Raw genomic sequence first — 22,612 nt, 5'->3', positions numbered from 1 at the left:
GGGGGGGGGGGGAGTAAAACATTTTAACGGATGCCTTTTCATCCAGTCAAATGTGTGGCGACTACATTGATCAAAGCATAATTTTCTCCCGAAATTGGTTGATTTGCGTTGATCTTCCTCCCCGAGTGTCATAATTGTATAATTAAGTCATACAGAGAGGGTAACTCTGATGTCCCCGTCTCTCCCTCTCTCTCCTCTCTCCTCTCTCTCCTCTCTCTCAGGCTTCTGTTTGCTGGACCTGACGGAGCAGTTTGCCCTTCCAGAAACGGCTCCACCCATGCTGGCTAGACTGCTGGAAGTCATCGAGAGGAAAGGTGAGCCGGACAGATTAGACCCCATTAGTCATCTCTACCTTCTAACCAGAAAGAGCGCACCTGCTCGTGCATCATTGATTTCCATTTATCGCTATATAAACATGTTCTTTACACAACACGTTGTTGGATGTGCGTTTCAATGTGACTTCATTACCTCGAATTTTTGACCGAATTCATCCGGAAGAGTTTACCCGGGGCGCACGCTAACGTCTTAATGTTTTATTATGTGTTTATTTTTAGGTCTGGATAACCCTACACTATATCGAACCTTCACCGCAGGGGGCGGCCTGGAGGTCAGACAGTGCTTTGAAAGTGGTGAGTGGTAGCTTTTATCTCAGCCAGGGGCGACGTGTGTGTGGCCTGCAGGCGGCCAGTCCCGCCCTTCAGGTTTACCCTTAACCTGATCCCTTAACCCTTTCACTGCCACACGACAGAAGGTTAACCCTTTACTGTCGCATAACCGGCTGTCGCGTGGCAGTGAAAGGGTTAACCCTCGGTGTATTGTCGCAGTGAACGGGTTAACCGTTTGGTAGTGTGGCCCTTAACGCTCTCCAATACTGTTGTATGGCTTCATTTGGCATCAACGATTAGAATTCTCATTAAAGTCGAGCTATGCATGAATATAGTCGACTAAGTCGACATTTTTGCCAATCCTAGTCGACCATCCAAATCCTTAGTCGGGGACAGCCCTAATATATATATATATATGCTATAAATATATAACAGATAAGGCTGACACCCGTATCACCTCGACTGTACTTCTCTGTGAACATATTGATGTTGATGAAAGAAAAAAAAAACAGAATACGTCGTCCCTACATTCATGGTTGTCCTCTGGCCGCGCCCTGCCTGCAGACCCGCCCTCGGCAGAGCTGGACCAGATGGAGCTGCCCCTCCTGTGTGACGGCCTGCGCAGGTACCTCCAGGATCTCCCCCAGCCAGTCATCCCCCCGGCCATCTACCCTCAGCTGGTGCTCATTGCTCAAGGTGAGGGGGATTGATCGATCGATTGATTGATTGATTGAAAACTTTATTAACAGATTGCAGAATTGGTACAATACAGTACAGCTCAATACACACAATTGTTAAGGGGATGCAGACCAGAGAAAGACTTTCGTCTCGTTTACATCAGGGTCCCCCCATTTTCAATTCATGACATTTATGACATACACGATATACAGTACTGTTACATCCAGACATTTAGATATACAAATATACAGTACTATTTAAGAGACAGTGATCCTAAATGAAAATATATACATGATTAGAAGGGGAAGAAACTGTACATTCGAGGGGGTTGGGTGGGTGGGTGGGGGGGGTTGGACATTTACCGGGGAATTGCAGCCTCCCGTAGGTGCTCTTTGAGAGCGGTTTTGAAGGAGGGTGAGGATTCACATTCTTTTATGGCTGTGAATCAGCACGGCTCATTCACACGCAGCCCAACGCATGTTTCCTCAATGAAACCTAATAATGACTCCTCTCGTTTTATTTTTAGTCGGAATCGCTTAAAGCTCAATATAGAATCGCCGCCGTGTGCTGTTATAATTAAGATGCGATGTTCCTTTATTGATCCCCTTGGGGAAATCTGGGCGGCATGAGGGAGGGAGGGGGGAGGGGAGGCATAGGTATGGGCAGGGTAATGGAAGAAAGACATAAATATAGGCACTCAAATTAGATCTGAATATAAAAGTATGAGAAAAATAAACGGTGTAAACAAAGGTGCAGATGAGGGGTCTGTATGTCCTATCAGTTATATTATACCTTACAATAAATATAGGCAATATAGAATTTGAATCTGAATCTATATATATTAGAGATGTCCGATATTATCGGCCGATATTGACATTAAAATGTGATATCGGAAAATATCGGTGTCTGTTTAAATTTTTTATTTTTATTTTTTTATTTTACATTTATTTAACCTTTATTTACCCAGGCAAGCAAGTAAGAACAAATTCTGATTTTATTTATTGTCAAAAGTATGCATAATGTTGTGTTAATTCCACAACAAGAGATATGTAATGTCAAGTTAGACCGCGCTCTCAAGATTCGACACTGGGTGCTGAAATCCCATTAAGTATTATATAAAAAAGAAGCAGTGAAGCTAGACCAGCACTCTCAGGTTCAAGTATTTAATGGCAGCCTGAAACAAACATGTTTCGGAATTACATATTCCTTCGTCAGTGTTATAGCTTCAACAAGAGATATGTAATGTTAATTACCTGAAATTATTCCGTTTTTTGGGGGGGGGAAACCCTGCATATATCGGTATCGGTTGATATCGGTATCGGAAATTAAGAGTTGGACAATATCGGTATATCGGTATCGGTAAAAAAGCCAATATCGGACATCCCTAATATATATATATATAGGAGTAAAAGTAAACGGTATATACACACAAGGTACCCTAACTGTTTTTAAAGCCAGACACACTTATGGCGCTTTTCCACTGCATGGTACCTACTCTACTCTACTCTACTCTACTCTACTCGCTTTAGGTACCTGGTACTTCGTTCCTTTTCCACTGCAGGTACTAAAATAAAGTACTCAGTTTGTCTCCGTGTGGGGAGGCGGGGCTGCTGGTGTACAGCTGAGAGCTCCATAGCTCTGTGAGAGCTCCACCAGCATAGCTATGTCCGTGTCATGAGCTAGTAGGCGCAAGCCAGAGTAAAACACAGTTTTCAATCAATCAATCAATAACAACATTAACGAGACTCTCGTTGTGTCTATTCTGATAACGCTAACGTTACCTCTCATTGTGTCTATTCTACAAGCGTTAACGTTAGCTAGGCTGTCTATGCTAACGTTAGCATTAGGCTAACAAGCTGTAACGTTACCAGTCGCGTCTATTTGCTAACGTTAGCATTAGGTAATAACCGGTTTAAAATGGATGGTGATTACCTCACGTTGTGTCTATTCTATTAGCATTAACGTTACTCATACAAACAATCAATAGCGAGTTATATTGATCGCGCTATGTACGATAGCCATGCTAAAACGCTAGCACAACATCAGCACAACATAAGCTTAAGCCTTAACACTTTGGTTGCCTTGGGTTAAATTAATGATATACCATAGGTTGCCGGCTCTATTTGTCTATGGAGAAGTACCCCTTCTTTGCATGGCTATAACTTTTTAAATTCTATTGCTACATTGCCATTATTAGGGCCCATTCAAAGTCCTATATGTATTGTTCATTGTGTAGCAACGTTAAACTTTTTCATTCACATATTCATAGTAAAGTATGGTCTAATGTATAAGTATGTTTTCATCTCTTTCTCCAGCTTTCTCCAGAACGTGATCTATAGCCCCAAATGCATTATATTGATGATGCAATACAGTTTTATGGCAATCAGCGTGATATAAAAAATTCCAACTAGACGTACTTCTAGAAGTTACTACATGTCATCTGATGTTGACCGGATGGGCTAGGGGGCGTTTATAATTCCGTGGGCAGCATTATACCAATCATCTAATGTGGGTCAAATGTTGATAATAGCAGTTGGTATCGAAGACGGTAACGTTACACGCTGAAACTCACCCCAGTCTCCGCGCGCGCGTTGGGCGATCATCGTCGAGTTGAAATCTTATCATTATGGGATGTAAATTTACCCGGTCCATCTCCAGCTTGTATAATGGTATATACGTCCAAATCATGTTGTTTATCGAGTTATTGGCAATCGATCACTGTGTAGTGTGACGAGCCAGAGTCGCGGGACCTATAGCGAGCGCCGGAAGTACTACGGTCGTCTAGGACAACCTCTATTCAACATCCTGTTTGGCGATTGCGCCGATCGGCCACCAGATGGCGCTCCTGAACCGCCAGAGAGCTCAGTGGGTCCTGCTGGTGGATCTCAGGCCAGCGGAGGGGACATATGAATCCGATCGCAGATTTTTGAAATATTGATATAAGGACGCTGTACAGCGTCCCCCGGCAACTTGAGCATGGCCAGCAATGACGTGAAAAGACGTTTCATGGCAGTCAAAGTGTTAACAAGTCAGCGATCTTTTTGCGAGACTAAACTTTCCGCTCGGTGGCAAATTGTGTTGACGTCGGTTTTGTTTAATCAATAAATGAGGCAGAATACACAGTGACTGTATTGTTTGTTTATTGAACTTGTGCCTGCTGCAACCATAATGAAATCCTATGCGAGACATTCAAGATGGCGGCTTTCTGTTTTCGTTCAGACTCTCCAAACAGTGACGCGTCTCTCTTCTGACCAATCAGTGGTCTGCAGTTTTTCACGTGACATTTATGGTACCAGTTCTACCCGCTTGGCTCGCGCTTGGAACCAGACTCGAGCAGGGACTAAAAAAGTACCCGAAAAAGTACCTGGTACCAGGTAGTACCAGGTACTTTGGTAATGGAAAACCGAAAATACCGAGTAGAGTAGAGTAGAGTAGAGTAGGTACCATGCAGTGGAAAAGCGCCATTAGTGGTCAGACGTTCCTAATGGTTCTGGAGTCACAAGCTGTCGCTCAGCCCCCGAGACGTCCCAGACAGCGGTGCGCCTCCTCCTCCTCCTCCTCCTCCTCCTCCTCCTCCTCCTCCTCAGTCCTCATACCAATGTCTACAGCAGGGGTTGTCAAACTTTTTCATACCGCGACCCTATATCTATTTAGGATTTCTTTTGGGGACCCCACACTTAATGTATCGCGTCATTTCAAACGTGGAATTAAGGAATATCAAAATAAAAGCACACGTTGTTGAACTTGATCATGCATATTTATTAGAAAATGTAATCACAGCACTATGTTATCAATACACATTTATAAAAACGAGGCATATTTAGCCAAAATATGTTGCCAGAACATAAAAAAAATATAATAAAAAATCTATATTTTTTTTATTTAAATGATTATACTTTTTTTTTTATACTTGCCACTGTTACCTACCCGCAACCCCAATTTGGGTCGCGACCCATAGTTTGAGAACCACTGGTCTACAGTAAAGGAAGAAGAATACCCCCCCCCCCCCAAAAAAAGCATTGAAGCAGCGACATCCTCCCTTCCACTAAACGGTGCAGTTAATGAATCCGCTGACGGTTCCCCGTAATCACTCGGATGTATTTGGAGAGGACCCTTGGCAGGGGGCATCCCGGTCTGTACGGTACACTGTGTCTAGTTAATAATTGGCTCTAAGCAGAAGTGCTAACCTAATCTGCCCACCATGGCTCGCTTGCTATTGAATACCCTGTACCTTTGGACACCAGCAGGCCCTGCAGCTAGTGTCAATATCCACCTGCTCGCCCTCCTCCGGTCCCCGACACGGCCATCTCCCATTCTGCCTTGATTTTTTTTACAGTAGGCCTATATACTTTATATATCTTGGCACTTTTTCTTTTCTCTTTATTTCTTTCTCCCTCTTTGTCGGTCTGTCTTTCTCTCAGAGTTCACTACTTCTGAGAAACACCCCCCACCCTCCCCCCTCTCTGTCTATCTCCGTCTGTCTGTCTCTCTCTCACTCTTTTTCTTTATTTCTTTCTCCCTCTTTGTCGGTATTTCTCTCTATAACTCACTCACTCGCTCTTTTTCTTCTTATTTATTTCTCCCTCTTTGTCAGTCTGTCTTTCTCTCTCTAACTCACTCACTATTTTTCTTCTCTTTATTTCTTTCTCCCTCTTTGTTGGTCTTTCTCACTCACTCACTCACTCACCTCACTCACCTCACTCACTCACTCACTCACTCACTCACTCACTCACTCACTCACTCACTCACTCACTCACTCACTCACTCACTCACTCACTCACTCACTCACTCACACAGTTTCCTCAGCGTTGTGTTTTCTAGATGTCACATGGCCAGAAACACGATATCTGTGGTTAATAGGAACTAAAACAAGCCTGTAAGTGTATCTCCTGCATCTCGAAGGCAGCCAATCACCTACCAGTGTACCTTACGCTCATTGTCACACACACACACACACACACACACACACAAACACACACAGGCGCATGGACACAGTCTCACTGTGGTTTCAAACCCGACTGCACACGGAGTTATTTTTCTCTTCTTCTTTTGTTTCCTTCTCTCCGCTGGTGGAAGTACTGTCGTCTCGCCTCGCTCACTTGTCTGTTTCACGACTTAATCACAAGCCTGTTGGCTTATAGTTACGATCTTGGCCTCCCACCATCACGAAAACAAGATTTGATTTTATTACGGATCCCCATTAGCTGGTGCCATAGCAACCAGCTAGTCTCCCTGGGGTCCACACAAAAAAACATACAAAAACAATTATTATTGCAAAACAAAATTAGTAAAAGTCAGTACTCAACACACAATGCATAATGAAACTAACAATTAAGATGGCTAAGATTACATGCGAGCAAAGAAACGGAAAACAAAAAAACTAAACAAATACTTTACAGTGTTAAATACAATTTAAGATTATTTTTTTAAAGTGAATTTACTGTAAATGCAGCAGAGGTTTTGAGGCAGGTTATTCCAAAGAGTTAATGATCTAAAAATAAAAGATCTCCTTAAAGCGTTGGTTTTTGGACCTGGTAATTCAAGCTGCCCACTACTGGAACCTCTAGTGTAATGCTCATGCACAGTATTACTATAAACAATCTGTTTATGTATAAAAACAGGAGTTTTACTGCTCATGACCAACTTGAACAGCACAAGTGTATTAAAAGTAGGGATGCTCGATATTGGCTTTTATACCGATATTGTCCAACTCTTAATTTCCGATACCGATATCAACCGATACCGATATATGCAGGGTTCCCCCCCCCCCCCCCAAAAAACGGAATAATTTCAGGTAATTAACATTACATATCTCTTGTTGTGGAATTAACACAACATTATGCATACTTTTGACAATAAATACAATCTGAATTTGTTCTTACTTGCTTGCCTGGGTAAATAAAGGTTATAGAAATGTAAAAAAAAGAATTAAATAATAATAATAATTCTTTTGAAAACCGATACCGATATTTTTAACGCCAATATCGGCCGATAATATCGGTAGGCCGATAATATCGGACATCCCTAATTAAAAGACAACCTATTTTCAACGTTAAGCCAAGAGAGCATGCATACGGCTCACAAGAATGCATACGAAAACAAGATAATCGAGATAAAACCATTCTTGTGCCGCGAGACGCTCTCGTTTTGTCTCGTGTCGTAAATGCAGCGCACCCTTCAGGGCTCGAAATGATCGGCCCCGGTTACATGCGTGAGAAGTAAAATGTGGAGTCCGGGAGTCCAATCCAAAAGGGTGAATTACCATCTGGGAGACGATAGGGGGCGCTTTTTTCTAGGGATGTCCGATATTATCGGCCGACCGATATTATCGGCCGATATCGGCAGTAAAATGTGATATCGGAAAATATCGGTATCGGTTTAAATACAAAAAAAAACAATAACAATATTTGTTATATATATATCCAGTGAAATTATTAGTTACCTGAAATTATTCTGTTTTTTGGACGGGGAAACCCTGCATATATCGGTATCGGTTGATATCGGTTGATATCGGTATCGGAAATTAAGAGTTGGACAATATCGGAATATCGGTATCGGTAAAAAAGCCAATATCGAGCATCCCTACTTTTTTCACATCTGAGCGCCTGGGGTGGCTGATTTACCAACGGTAGACTCGGTTGATGAAATATGAATTCAGATCGCTAATAAAAAAAAAAAAAGAGAAAAAACGAATATTCTCATTATGGGCATTCAACCCGCGGGGGGTAAACCCGAGAAATCTCGGGTTGGGCATTCAAAGTGTTAATGTCTGAAGGAGTCGACTGAAGGCTTCTTGTCCTCTGCAAAAGCATGCAATTGGTCCACTGATGGATACATCTTGATATTTGTCTAGTCTAGTGTGTTCATTAGACGGGTGAAATCCTCTTTCAGTGCCTCTGTGCCTGTTTTCGTAGGCACTTACCGTAGCCTCTGGTATGCGTGCGATTAGCGTAAGAGGCCTCTTTTCTTTTGGAAAGAATGATAAAAAAGAAAACTACATTTATTAATTTTATTTAAATTTTTTTTGTATTAGACTAAGAGGTTGGCCGTCGACTACGGCTCCTTTCGACCGATTAGTCGACTAACGGGTCAGCCCTATCTTATAGGAATATCTTATCTTATCTTATCTTCTCTCCGTCTCCCCCCCCCCAACAGAGGCGCTCAGTCCCGAGGAGTGCGCCCTGCAGCTGCGCCGCGCGGCCAGCGCCTCCAGCCTGCCCACCCAGTACTGGCTCACCTTCCACTGCCTGCTCAGGCACTTCTCCAGGGTGTGTCACAACGGCAGCAAGAACCTGCTCACCTCCAGGGCCCTGGGCGAGATCTTCAGCCCGGTGCTTTTCCGACAGCAGGCTGCCAGGTGGGTGACAGAGAGCAGGGCGGCGTGCCCAAGGGGGCAGTGCCACGCGGCCTGGCACTGTCAGACACACAGACACGCTCAGACACGGGGCACCAACTGACACCGGGCAATGCACCCGAGTGAGAGATGGCATGGAGCACACAAAACGAGCGCACATATGGACATAGTCCGTCTGACACACACACACACACACACACACACACGTGCACGGTAGCCGTGCTAGGAGACCCACGGTACAACGGATCGACCAGAACCTGGAAAAAACGGCTGACTCCGCTTGTGCTTTGTCTTGTCGTCCCTCCAGCTGCGAGCCCAGTCCAGACGCTCACATCAAGATCATCGAGACCCTGGTCACCAGCGAGTGGACCGAGAGCCAGAGCGCCCCAGGTACCAGCTCACATCCTCCTCCTTCTAGCATCCAATACAGTGAAGAGATACCATGGTGGGGGCGGGGGGGGGGGGGGCTTTCCGTGTATCTATTTTTACTAAATACCAGATCGCACAGGCCCGTTTCGTACTCAATGTAACGTGCTTCTGGGAATAAAGCGCTGTCGGGGTAGGATGACTGCAGTAGTACTAAGATGAATTGAACAACAGGGCGGCCGGAGCTATTCTTAGCCTGCAGGTTGGTATGGAGACCCTCCCTCCCGCCACAGTAGGGGCCGGCTGGCTGGAGAGAGAGAGAGCGCGAGAGAGAGAGGGAACTCGCTGCCATTGTGGGGCCCAGAGCTGGCCAAAGCTTTTAGTCATTTACTAGTAGTTTGTAGCCAATCTGTAGCTATTTCTATATATTCTGTTTCAGATATAATGGTAAATGGTGCATTTATTATATAACCGCTTTTATCCAAAGCGCTTTACAATTTGTTCCTCACCCATTCATTCATTCACACATTCACACACCGACGGCGGAGGCAGTGGGAGCAGTTAGGGGTTAAGTGTCTTGCTCAAGGACACTTTGACACGCTGCCCCAGAAGGACTGGGAACTGGGAGCCTTCTGATTACCAGACGACCGCTCTACCCCCTGAGCCACTGTCGCCCCATTATATATATATATATATATATATATACATTCTATTTTATAGATGGATTATGTAATAGGCAGTTGGGTTTGTGTGGTATAAGCATATAGCCGTGCAGAGATGTTAAGATTACAGGAGGTCACCGTGTTCTGCCTTGGAACCCACATGGCACATGGAGGAAACCATGTTGTCTTTTCTACAGTTATGCAAAAAATAGTATGATACAGTGACCCGCCTCTTGCGGAAATTAGTCTGCGATATAATCGCCAGTTCCTGATGGAAGCGTGTGTGCGATAGCGCTCCAGGCTCGTACACCGTGTTCCTTTTTCTCTCTCTCAAGCCGGCGGTAATGACCTCGTTTTGAACAGGAAACCCGCGATAACCACAGACGGGAGTTCAAGTGTCTCGTCGTGATTGTTGGATGGAGTCCGTTAAACGTGCGACTAACTACCAGCGCCGTTAACCCTTTCACTGCCACACTACGGCAGGTTAATCCTTTCACTGCACACTACAGAAGGTTAACCGTTCACTACCACACTATGGAAAGTTAACCTTTCACTGCCACACTACAGAAGGTTAACCCTTTCACTACCACACTACAGACGGTGGGTTAACCTTCTGTAGTGTGGTAGTGAAAGGGTTAACCATTTTGTTGTGTGGCAGTGGAAAGGGTTAACCCTTTTGTCGTGTGGCAGTGAAAGGGTTAACCTCATGCAGTGTGGCGGTGAAAGGGTTAACCCCTTTTTGTAAGTGTGGTAGTGAAAGGGTTAACAGTGTTGCAGTGAAAAGGTTAACCCTTTTGTAGTGTGGTAGTGAAAGGGTTAACCGTATGCAGTGTCGCAGTGAAAAGGTTTAACCCTTTTGTAGTGTGGTAGTGAAAGGGTTAAGTCAACCAGACAAATAGCCCCGTTGTTGTTGTTGCCTAAATCTTGATTTTTTTTTAAGTCACGGTTTCCTCTCCCCCGGGGGGGGGGGGGGTTAGCTTCGCGCAGCACGGTTCAGAGACCGTTAGCGTTAGTCGTATGTGCGCAGCGCGCGATGTGACACAGTCGGGTGTTGTTCCACGTAGCGGGCTGGTCTCTGTAGACGCTGCCAGCTCTGGTCAGGGGGGGGCGGGGGGGGGGGGGCGTTGAGTGGCACTGTTGTGTTTTTACAGTGCTAGTTAACCCTTTCACTGCAGCAGCACCACCAAACGGCAATACACAGAAGGTTAACCCTTTCACTGCCACACGACACAGAAGGTTAACCCTTTACTATCACACGGTAGTGTGATAGTAAAGGGTTAGCCTTCTGTGTCGTGTGGCAGTGAAAGGGTAGGAGAGGCGGTCTCTCTGTAGACGCTGCCAGCTCTGGTCGGGGGGGGGGGGGGGGAGCGTTGTGTTTTTACAGTGCTAGTTAAAGAGGGCTGTCTTCAGCTGGCTGCCCCAGGGCCCCTGGTCTGGCTGTGACTGTTTAAACATTTTATTACCTGTTAGGGCCTATTTATAAACAAGATCCTTTGCATTGGGCCGGTCTCAGCTGTCGGTAATTCACACCTGTAGGACCACTGTGGCGGTGGGTGGATGGATGGATGGATGGGTGGATGGTGTGAGATGCAAACCCTAGAACTGTTTCTGATTAAATGGTTCTCTAGTTCCTACACACACACGCACGCGCACACACACACACACACACACACACTGATTTTTTACTACACAGTTCTGTATATCTGTTTGTCGTGTATGTCATACACACCAGTAGTGCAGAAGACAGGTTCGTTGTGTCAAGAGAGAGAAAGTTGGGGAGGTGGGGTTTCTTCGAAAGCACATTCATTTGAACTGCATGTGTTTCTGTGAATGATTGAGTGCGGGTGTGTGTGTGTGTGTGTGTGTGTGTGCGGGTGTCTGTGCCTCCTCCCAGCTACTGGGTGCCTATTTTAAGTAAGCGGCAAAAGGTCCACTTAGATTTGGTTGGCTGGAAAGTCGGTCTGCTCCACAGAGCACTTCTTGTTAACTGACGGCTGACTCCACTTCCTAGGGCCACTCTCTCCTCCACCCCTAAAATCCCCCCCCCTGGTTCTCCCATAAGCCCCTCCCTGCCTCAAAGTGCCCAACTCAGCAAATATTTGAACCTGTGCAAGTTAATCATAAGACTGAACACCCCCCCCCCCCTTGCAAACAGAGGGAGAGGGAGGGAGGGAGGGAGGGAGAGAGAGACACGCACACACACGCAGGCAGCAGCACTATACCTAGGTTTTTGGAACAGGCGGGACTGACGCCAGGGCAGCTACAGCTAATTATTAACTAGCTGTCCCGCGCTCGCACACGCGTCACACAGTCCTCGGCCTGGCAGAGTTCTGAGAGAGAGAGAGAGAGAGAGAGAGAGAGAGAGCAGCCCCTGCCTGGCATAGTTCAGAGAGAGAGAGAGAGAGCAAGAGCAAGAGAGAGAGAGAGCAGCCCCAGACTGGCATAGTTCACAGAGAGAGAGAGAGAGAGAGCAAGAGCAAGAGAGAGAGAGAGCAGCCCCAGACTGGCATAGTTCACAGAGAGAGAGAGAGAGCGAGCAAGAGAGGGAGAGCAGCCCCATCCTGGCATAGTTCACAGAGAGAGAGGGAGAGAGAGAGAGCAAGAGAGAGAGAGAGAGCAGCCCCATCCTGGCATAGTTCACAGAGAGAGAGAGAGAGAGAGAGAGAGAGAGAGAGACCCGCCCGCCCAGCCCTCCCTCACACTCGCACCACCGTGTTCAGATCAGGAGCTCACCAAGCAGTCGCACGTTGCACCTGCCTCTCAGTGAGCGGATTACCTGGATTTCATTAAGAAGCACGTTCAGCTGCTTCAGAACCTACACAGCAACAAGACTTCAGCTCCTTCAGAACCTACACAGCAACAAGACTTCAGCTCCTTCAGAACCTACACAGCAACAAGACTTCAGCTCCTTCAGAACCTACACAGCAACAAGACTTCAGCTCCTTCAGAACCTACACAGCAACAAGACTTCAGCTGCTTCAGAACCAAGTCGGCACAAGACTTCAGCTCCTTCAGAACCTACACAGCAACAAGACTTCAGCTGCTTCAGAACCAAGTCGGCACAAGACTTCAGCTGCTTCAGAACCAAGTCGGCACAAGACTTCAGCTGCTTCAGAACCAAGCGAGCACAAGACTTCAGCTGCTTCAGAACCTACACAGCAACAAGACCTCAGCTCTTTCAGAACCAAGCGAGCACAAGACTTCAACTCCTCACCTGCCAAGAGGCTACGGAATGGAACTATACCAGAGGACTTGAAAACAGCGCTGTTGGATTCTATACTTTTTTCTTTTTGGCAGAGGGGATGTTAAAAGAGGGAGATCAGCTGATTTTTCACCACAAAATGCACAACATGCAACGTAAGTCGGAAAAGCCTACGTCTTCTCCTCCTCCTCCTCATTAGATTAGAAGAACCGTCCTGCTCCAGTAATGAACCTGCCGCCAGCTTCAGACCCGAGACCAAAGAGAGCCTTGTGTTGATAGGAATGAGCTGTATAAAAGAAAAAAAAAAGAAAAAAAACGGGGCGCTCCAGAGCAGACGAGAACGAGACCGACGAGTTTCTGTTCTTTTTCTTTTCTTCTTTTCTTGGAATGACCAGCAGTACCCAGAACAGGTTCTCTCCCCGAGGGTGTTTGCTATAGGGGGCTGTTCCTACATGTCCCATACATCAGTCTGCATTGCTGTGTGGTCAAACAGGCATGCCGGTGAATCCCGGGAGCGTGTGGTGCAGAATGTTCCGTTTAGGCTGTCAGGCTGAGAGGACTTAAAAGTAAACTGTTTGATTTATAATGCATAGAAGAGAACAGGGCCTAATGAATATTGCATTCGGTTTGAAATTGTCTACTCTTTGCTACCGTGTTAGTGAAATAAAATAGAAATAAATTTTTTTTTTTAAAGTCGATCTTCCACGAGTGAGAATAATGCTTAGTTTTACCACGTTATCCGTGCATTACACTGGTACAGTATATAGGCTGAGCTCCCGACGTTATCTCTCTCTCTCCGATAACGTTTTATCTGACATATTGACTTTTGTTCTATGTGGCCTATTTCATCACTTCCAAACTGGGTATGGAAAGAACCACCGACCCCCTCCCTACCCCCCACCCCCACCACCCCCCCACAACATCCAATAACTCTTCTGTAGTCGAACCCGGGGATGACAATGACCCGCGGCCCACCCCCCCCGTCTCATTTAAACCCTACTGAGAACTGGGGTCTATTTCTGTGTGTCGCTCCGGCGCGGACGCTTCCCCGGGATTCCCAAGTGTCACACTCTGGGATTACAGGCGTATTTCTGAGCCCCTGTGGGTGTGGGGGGGGGGGGGTGAGGACCAGGGGGCCAGGCGTTAGAACGTGGCCCCGTCTATACGTGCTGCTGCAGCAGAGCTGCCTTTGTCTCTGTGCCAACGGTGGGAAGGACTAAACCTTCCGCACGACGCACGCGGGGGGGGAGGAGGAGGGGCCGTGCAGCCTGCAGGAGGGTGAGATAGAGAGCGAGAGAGAGAGAGAGAGAGAGGGAGAGAATTAAAGAGGCTGCAGGTTTTTTTCTTCTTCTTCTTCTCCCCCCCTGCCTGCGCTAGTGTGTGAGGAGGACAGATTGCACGTTTGCTTTGCGCGGAGGAAGATGTTGAATGATAGAGCGGAGGACACTCTTCTTATTCAGCTGTGGTTTAGATCGCAGCACGGTCCGTAGGCGGTCGACTATACCGGCGCGGATTGCTAAGCGACTGAAGCGAGAGGGACCTAGTGGGTTAAAAAAAAAAAAAAAAAAAAAATGACCTCATCGCTTGCAGGAAATGAAAGATGCAGGGATGGTTGGTGACAGACCCCCCACGCGATTGGCTGTGGTAAGTGATGTAACATGTTACCGAGCAGGCTGCCCCCCTTAATGGCTTTTCAAATGGGTTTTTAGGCGGTCATACGGAGGAGGAGGCAAGTCGGTCTCCCTCTCTCTCTCTCTCTCTTTCTTTCTTTCTCTCTCTTGTGTCGTCCGATATTATTAAGAGGCGTCTTTGCGCCGTCGGTCAAATGTGCAAACGGGGTCTTAGTACCGGAGATGGGAGATTTGGATGTGGAGTGCTGTGCCGGGACTGAGCTACTGTTTTACCTAGAGATGGACCCTCCTCCAGGTAGGCTAACCCACCACCGAGCGTCTCCTATCCTAACCCTCTCAGGAACCAGGAGGATAGAGAGGGAGTTCACACGTCTCTGCTGAGGGCAAAGTGTCAAATCAGCTTTTGTTTCTCTAACCCAGTCAGCGATACGTTTAGCCTTTTGTTGGTGCCGTTTGTGTCACCGTATATATATCTTCCTCTTATCTCTCTTATAGTCTAGCCTCGCGGCAGAAGCTGTCGGCAGAGGCTTCCTGTCGTAAAAGAAAAGAAAAGAAAGCTGAATCGGTGGCTTCGGGGTTATTCTGTATTAACGCCGGTGTGTCGCATCATGCAAACGTCACGTCATCTCACGGCCGCCGTGTGGCCGACTTGGGTCCACAGGACGACGTGCCGAAGTCCTGCTGCGACTCGGTCCACTGCAGCGGAGACGAGGCTCCCTGATGCGGTGGGACTGAACAAAAGGGGAGTGCAGTTTTGTGGGTTAAAAATAGCTCTGCCATTTTAGCTCCGCCGCTCTCACCGCCTGCTCTCCTGCGAGAGAGAGAGAGAGAGAGAGAGAGAGAGAGAGAGAGAGAGAGAGAGCATTCAAAGCACTCAAATCATTATCCGATACGACGATCAGTGCCTTCTGATGAGGCCGTCTGCAACTGAATGATTTCTCCTCTCTCTCTCTCCTCTCTCTCTCTCTCTCTCTCTCTCTCTCTCTCTCTCTCTCTGTGTGCGGGGGGGGGGGGGGGGTGCTATAGAGACAATGGAGCATATGACCCTCCTGGACCTGCTGTGTGATTCTGTGCTGCCGCTGGAAAAAACCTGAATGGGGATCGAAGGCTCTGAATGGGAAGATGATGTCATTGATGATTCTGTGGACGGAGCTCTTTAGTTCTCAGCCCTTTTTGGTTTGGTTCATGACCCCTGGAAACAGGGGACGCCTGTTCGCGACCCCCCCCCCCCCCCCCCCCCCCATCACTAGCCAAGCATAGACAGAATGGTGAACTTTGACACGTAATGTTTTTTTTATTCCCTCCTTTCCCTCTGGAGGGCCGAATGAATACTTCAAGTATTCATTCACAATAAAAAAAAGAAAAAATAAATTCACCTATACCAAAACAATTATAAACATGAAAAATCGTATATAGCACCCCAGGTTGAGAACCACTGAATTATTATGGGACGTAAGGCAGTTAATTCTATTTTGTCGGATGCAACAATTCATAGTTTGTGGTCGGCTTGCCTATTTTGCCTTTGAGCGTGGCACAGCTGTGTTGGGATTTTAAATGGACAAAATGTGCTGCCTTTCTTTACCCTCTGCAGAGAGACCTGAGATGGGGCTCCATTTTTCGGCGTGATTTATGGCGCGCAAGAGGCTTACGTCTCTCCTGCCGCCGGCTGTAAAGATATCGACGGGTGAGGGAGAATGAAATCCATTCTCCCCGATTCGCTCATCGCTTCTCCCGCCGCCCTGACGTCGCCGTCCTCGCCGCCGCATGTAGGGGGCGGCGTTCTTTTTTTAAGCTCCATCGACCCGTCTCAAACCCTGCCCTCTTTTCTTGATCGTCCAATCGCAACTGTTGCTACCCTAGAGGGTGTAGATCCAGCCACCAACCGCTGCAGATGCTTGATTTGTTTGAAATGGCTCCTCCTCTATATAATGCCAGTGAACTCGCCTTTTTTTGAGTGTGTGACGTGCCTTCAGATTCATTGTCCCAATTCAGTGACATTCAGAAATGGACTCTAGGTGACTAAAAAAAGGTGTTTTGCACACAAGCAAGAAAACATCATATACTGACAAGTTGTGACCCGGTGATTGCGTGCTGCTGCTCTGCAGGGCACGCAAGTGTTTATTGTGTTTTTATAATCAAATCAAATGTCAATATTACATCCTTTTTTTTTTTACTGACCATTCTCCTCCTCTTCCTCCTCCTCCTCTCACAGCCCTACCTCCGAAGCCACCCAAGCCCGCCGCACCACCTGTGACTACTAACAACAACGGTATGAACAACAACATGGCCCTGACGGACGCCGAGTGGTACTGGGGAGACATCTCCCGCGAGGAGGTCAACGAGAAGCTGCGGGACACCGCCGACGGCACCTTCTTGGTGCGCGACGCCTCCACCAAGCAGCACGGAGACTACACTCTCACTCTGAGGTAGGTCTGCTGACCGCTGCGCACGTTTCCTGCGCCCCCTTCAGTCTGCACTAGGGGGGGTGTAACGATGCGACCTCGCAACGATTCATTTCGATTACGATTATTCAGGCGACGATTCGATGCATCATGAAATCTCTTCATTTGACCGCACGATTCGATACATTTTTCGATACATTTCAGTTAATTCCCCAAAAAAAACTTGAATACACAAATGTGCCTGGGGGAACTGATTCACTCAGCATGAATGGACTATAGGTAAATAAAAACAATACACACAAAAAAATAACATAAAAAAAAAGAAAAATATTTCGATTAATTTAGATTATAATCTATTCTAACATATTCAAATCGATGCATCGACTAACACATTATAATCGATGCATTTCGATTAATCGATGCATCGTTACACCCCTAGTCTGCACACATATCCTGCTCCTCCTTCAGTCTGCACACATATCCTGCTCCTCCTTCAGTCTGCACACATATCCTCCTCCTTCAGTCTGCACACATATCCTCCTCCTTCAGTCTGCACACATATCCTGCTCCTAGTGATGCACCGATGTGAAAATTGTGGCCGATACCGATAACCGATATTAATATTGCTGTTCTGGCCGATACCGATATTTACCGATGTCAATATCTCTGTATAGAAAACACTTTTTTATGATAATCAAATAAAGAGCTATTTTCCAAAACGCATTTTTTTTTTTTTTTTTTTTTTTTTAATATACTTTTGTAACTTATTTTCAGATTTTTTTTTTTTTACTATAGGCCCATATCGGCCCAATCTTGATATCGGACCGATACCGATGTGTAAGAAAAACTGCCATATTGGCCGATATTATATCGGCGGCCGATATATCGTGCATCACTACCTGCTCCCCCTTCAGTCTCTGTTTTTGCACAACATGTACCCTGGAGTCCAGTGATGACCCCCGGTCCTCTCTGCTCTCTCTGTGTGTCTACAGGAAAGGAGGCAACAACAAGCTGATAAAGATCTTCCACCGGGACGGAAAGTACGGCTTCTCGGACCCGCTGACCTTCAACTCCGTGGTGGAGCTCATCAACCACTATCGCACCGAGTCGCTGGCCCAGTACAACCCCAAGCTGGACGTCAAGCTGCAGTTCCCCGTGTCCAAGCACCAGCAGGTGAGTCCAGCACGGTGAGTCCAGCACCTTCATGATGATGATGCACTTTATTTATATAGAGCAGCTTTCATACAAGAATAAAAGCAATGCATAAAGTGCAGACAAAAAACGAGTATAAGATGGGACTAAATAGATACAGTGCAATAGAATAGCTCCCATTTACAGTACGATAAGCATAGTAGGGATGTGTTCCTGACGGTCTGTTTGCTCTGATCCTCCCCTCAGGACCAGGTGGTGAAGGAGGACAACATCGAGGCGGTGGGTAAGAAGCTGTGCGAGTACCACCAGCAGTACCAGGACAAGAACAAGGAGTACGACCGCCTCTACGAGGAGTACACCAGGACGTCACAGGTGAGCTCACCCCGCCACTCCTCTGGACCCGTCGTGACTCTTGAGCGGATAGCCCTCCACCGCGACGTGCCGTGACGTTCACACACTAACACCTGCCCTTCTGCTTCTTCCAGGAAATCCAAATGAAAAGGACGGCCATCGAAGCTTTCAACGAAACCATCAAGATCTTCGAGGAGCAATGCCAAACGCAGGAGCGCTACAGCAAGGAGTACATCGAGAAGTTCAGGAGAGAAGGCAACGACAAGGAGATCCAGAGGTAGGACCTTCGAGCATGCGTCGCTCGATCAGAAGAACAAAGCGTTTAGGTGACGAGCTCAAAAGAAAAAAAACGTGATAATATCCTAAACGTTGGTCTTTGTCCGCTTCAGGATCATGGGCAACTACGAGAAGTTGAAGTCGCGGATCAGTGAGATCGTGGACAGCAAGCGGCGACTGGAGGAGGACCTGAAGAAGCAGGCGGCCGACTACAGGGAGATCGACAAGAGGATGAACAGCATCAAGCCTGACCTCATTCAGCTCCGCAAGACCAGGGATCAGTATCTCATGTAAGTACCGGCGGCACTCCTTCCCCGACAGGCGCCTCCGGCGAGCGGACCGTCCCCTGCCGGGAAGGAAACGGGCGGTGGATCGCCTCCGATCTCATAACGGGACTGGTTCTGTGTGTCCGTGGGTTTGCTAATGGACTGGTTTTGTTGTGTCTTCCAGGTGGTTGACCCAGAAGGGAGTCAGGCAGAAGAAGCTCAACGAGTGGCTGGGAATCAAGAACGAAAACACAGAAGAGTGAGTGTCTCGGTTCTCTCACGTTGAATAAAAACGATATTGCACGTTAACTAAACGATATTACACGTTAACTAAACGATATTAAACGTTAACTAAACTATATTAAACGTTAACTAAACTATATTAAACGTTAACTAAACGATATTACATGTTAACTAAACGATATTACATGTTAACTAAACGGTATTACACGTTAATTAAGCGATATTACATGTTAACTAAACGGTATTACACGTTAATTAAGCGATATTACACGTTAACTAAGCGATATTACACGTTAACTAAACGATATTACACGTTAACTAAACTATATTAAAACGTTAACTAAACTATTAAACGTTAACTAAACTATATTAAACGTTAACTAAACCATATTACACATTAACTAAACTATATTAAACGTTAACTAAACCATATTACACGTTAACTAAACCATATTACACGTTAACTAAACTATATTAAACGTTAACTAAACTATATTAAAACGTTAACTAAACTATATTAAAACGTTAACTAAACTATATTAAAACGTTAACTAAACTATATTATACATTAACTAAACTATATTAAACGTTAACTAAACTATATTATACATTAACTAAACTATATTAAACGTTAACTAAACTATATTAAACATTAACTAAACCATATTATACATTAACTAAACTATATTAAAACGTTAACTAAACCATATTATACATTAACTAAACTATATTAAACGTTAACTAAACTATATTATACATTAACTAAACTATATTAAACGTTAACTAAACTATATTAAACATTAACTACACAATATTAAACCTTAGCTAAACTATATTAAACATTAGCTAATCAATATGACCATATTATCATCATTATTTCAGCGAGGCTAACTGCCTAAGAAAACGGGCACAGAGGCACTGAAAGAGGATTTCACACACTATACAAATATCAAGATGTATCCATCAGTGGACCAATTGCATGCTTTCGCAGAGGACAAGAAGCCTTCAATCTACTCCTTCAGACATTAAGCACCCCCCCCCCCCACAGCCCAAATGGAACGATCCCAAAACAAATTAAATATATATATATTTATAATTTTAATTATTTAAAAAATAAATAATGTTGCATTCCAAAAAACACTTTGACTATTGGCAAATTTTGGCCAATCAAAGTCCACTAATACAAATCCTTAGTCGGGGACAGGCCTAGCTTGGAGGATCACGAGGGGAGAGAAAAAAGAGGGCAGGTTTGAAATAGGTAAAGTGAAATGGAGAGTCTTTTTTAGAGAGGCCCCCGATCTCACATGTCCTCCTCCCTTCCTTCTCTCCAGTCAATACTCTATGGTGGAGGACGACGAGGACCTGCCGCACCACGACGAGCGCTCCTGGAAGCTGGGCAACATCAACCGGCTGCAGGCCGAGGCCCTCCTCCGGGGCAAGAGAGACGGAACATTCCTGGTCCGGGACAGCAGCAAGTCGGGCTGCTACGCCTGCAGCGTTGTGTACGTATATCTACCGGTTATTATTATTCTCTAGGACTAAATAAGCTTCCTTCTCTCCCAACTCATCCTTGTTTGTTTGTATATTATGGATGAAGACGGACTCGTTTGTTTTAGGTTTACATTTTGCCCTTTAATCAGGTGTATGTACAGAGAGTTTTAGTATTAATATGTACAGTGATACAGGTATAAAGACACTATGGTAGTAAGTCATACTGGCCAGCAGCGTAACTAGTAAGAGTAGGTAATTGTTGTACATGCCATCATACAGCGTTATATGGGTAGACTATAGTATGAGGTTGGGTAGTTATGATTACAGTGTAGGGCAGACTATTTGCACTATTTGACTCTTTTTATTACTCTTTATTTTAAAACTGCCATAGAATCTAACCGTAAACAGGGGGGCCTATTGGGATGTTGGATACTCGTGTGAAAAACGATATTATTATTATTAGACCGTAGGGGTGTAACGATTCGACCTCACAACGATTAGATTCGATTACGATTCTTCAGCCAACGATTCAATGCATCATGAAATCTCTTAATCTGACCACGATTCGATACATTTTCTATCAGTTAATTCCCCAAACAATGTTGAATACACAAATGTGGCTGGGGGAACTGATTCACTCAGCATGAATGGACTATATATGTCAATAAAAAAAATTTAAGAAAATACATTGAGGTATACATCGAGTATAGGCAACGTATAACACTTGTTCCGCAGAGCGTGTGGTGACCTCTTGTCTCTCTCTCTCTCTCCCCCCCGCAGTGTGGAAGGCGAGGTGAAGCACTGCGTCATCAACAAGACCACCTCGGGGTTCGGCTTCGCGGAGCCTTACAACCTGTACAACTCGCTGAAAGAACTCGTCCTCCACTACCAGCACACGTCGCTGGTGCAGCACAACGACTCTCTGAATGTGACTCTAGCGTACCCCGTGTACGCCCAGCAGAGACGGTGAGGACGAGAGAGAGAGACACGTCCGTCTCCGTGTGGAGGACGCAAAAACTTGTGCTTTTTGGGACTCGAGGATGATTTGAAAAAGAACACCGAAAAACGAAAATGTAAAAACGAGGCTGTGTTTTGCCTAACCCCATGTACTTTTAAACACACGAGAGAGGGAGCGAGGGGAAAACGACAAACTTGACGAACGCAAGCGAAGCCTGAAAACATTTCGGTGACTTTGGCTGACCGTGAACGGTGGCGAGCCTGAATGTAGATTTTATTTCCATGCTTTCTTTTTTTTTTTTTTTTTTTTTTTTGCGGGAGCACAGCATATCGAGCGGAAACTGCTGAACTCTTCTTCTCCCGCCCCCTTGGCGGAGGACACAGAGGTTACGGAGGCCTTTTCCAAATGGTGCTTGTACTTTTCTAAGCTTTACCAGCTGGAATGTCAACAAAAAAAGAAAGAAAAAAAAAACTAAAAAAAAGAAAAAACATGCAGAAGATAAACCCTCGAGTGCATCTGAAGACCCCGGCCCCCACATTCTCCTTTTCCCCGTATTTCCCCGTGTTTTTCCTTCCATGTCACCCCCCCCCCGTGTGTGCGTGTGTGTGTGTGTATGCACATGTGTCAGTTTCTATGTGCGCGTGAGTGACTGAGCGTGTGTGTGATGTGTGTGATTGTCCATGTGACCAAAACTTACAGAATCAGGAAGCTGTGGGGTGTTGCGGGTGGGTGGGGGGGGTGGGGTGGGCGGGGTTTGTTTGTGTTAACTGTTCAGTAACAGACCATGGATCAGCTGACAAATGTAGCAAAATGGCACTTTTATGACAAAGTTTATTTTCTTGAAAAGACTCCTATGGACTTAAAAATCAGAGGAGCGGAGAGAGAGAGAGGACGAGATGACCTGCTCCCCCCCCCCCCCCCCCCCCCTTCCCTCCCTCCCTCCCCATTAAAGCATTATAGTGCAGACTTACGACT

General features: G+C 45.8%; 1 protein-coding gene across 3 annotated transcripts; it reads left to right on the top strand.

Moving 5' to 3' along the window:
- The first annotated feature begins 225 nt into the window (after positions 1-225).
- On the top strand, positions 226-22,349 carry pik3r1 (phosphoinositide-3-kinase, regulatory subunit 1 (alpha)). 3 transcript variants are annotated; one of them, XM_084339262.1, is made up of 13 exons: positions 226-314; positions 555-629; positions 1,170-1,301; positions 8,439-8,640; positions 8,945-9,027; positions 16,711-16,924; positions 17,893-18,073; positions 18,299-18,424; positions 18,538-18,680; positions 18,793-18,969; positions 19,130-19,204; positions 20,520-20,690; positions 21,460-22,349. In XM_084339262.1, exons 1-13 carry the CDS (start codon positions 278-280, stop codon positions 21,647-21,649), a joined length of 1,806 nt encoding a protein of 601 aa, XP_084195388.1. In that variant the 5' UTR covers positions 226-277; the 3' UTR covers positions 21,650-22,349. The 3 variants fall into 3 exon arrangements, with proteins under 3 accessions (XP_084195388.1, XP_084195389.1, XP_084195390.1); XM_084339263.1 differs by lacking the exons at positions 226-314; positions 555-629; positions 1,170-1,301; positions 8,439-8,640; positions 8,945-9,027 and adding an exon at positions 12,639-13,022; XM_084339264.1 differs by lacking the exons at positions 226-314; positions 555-629; positions 1,170-1,301; positions 8,439-8,640; positions 8,945-9,027 and adding an exon at positions 14,222-14,511.
- Positions 22,350-22,612: the final 263 nt, after the last annotated feature.

This window comes from Notolepis coatsorum (assembly GCF_963971535.1).
Source record: "Notolepis coatsorum genome assembly, contig: SCAFFOLD_740, whole genome shotgun sequence".
NCBI lineage: Eukaryota > Metazoa > Chordata > Actinopteri > Aulopiformes > Paralepididae > Notolepis > Notolepis coatsorum.
The sequence above is the reverse complement of the archived record's forward strand: the minus strand, read 5'-3'. Positions and strand labels throughout refer to the sequence as shown.

What these genes read in the sequence shown, in the direction of transcription:
- pik3r1 (XM_084339262.1), top strand. Translation starts at nt 278, where the DNA reads ATGCTGGCTAGACTGCTGGAAGTCATCGAGAGGAAAG. An exon ending in TTCCGACAGCAGGCTGCCAG is followed by an intron (nt 8,641 to 8,944) that starts GTGGGTGACAGA and finishes TCGTCCCTCCAG; the next exon opens with CTGCGAGCCCAGTCCAGACG. An exon ending in TGCTACGCCTGCAGCGTTGT is followed by an intron (nt 20,691 to 21,459) that starts GTACGTATATCT and finishes TCCCCCCCGCAG; the next exon opens with TGTGGAAGGCGAGGTGAAGC.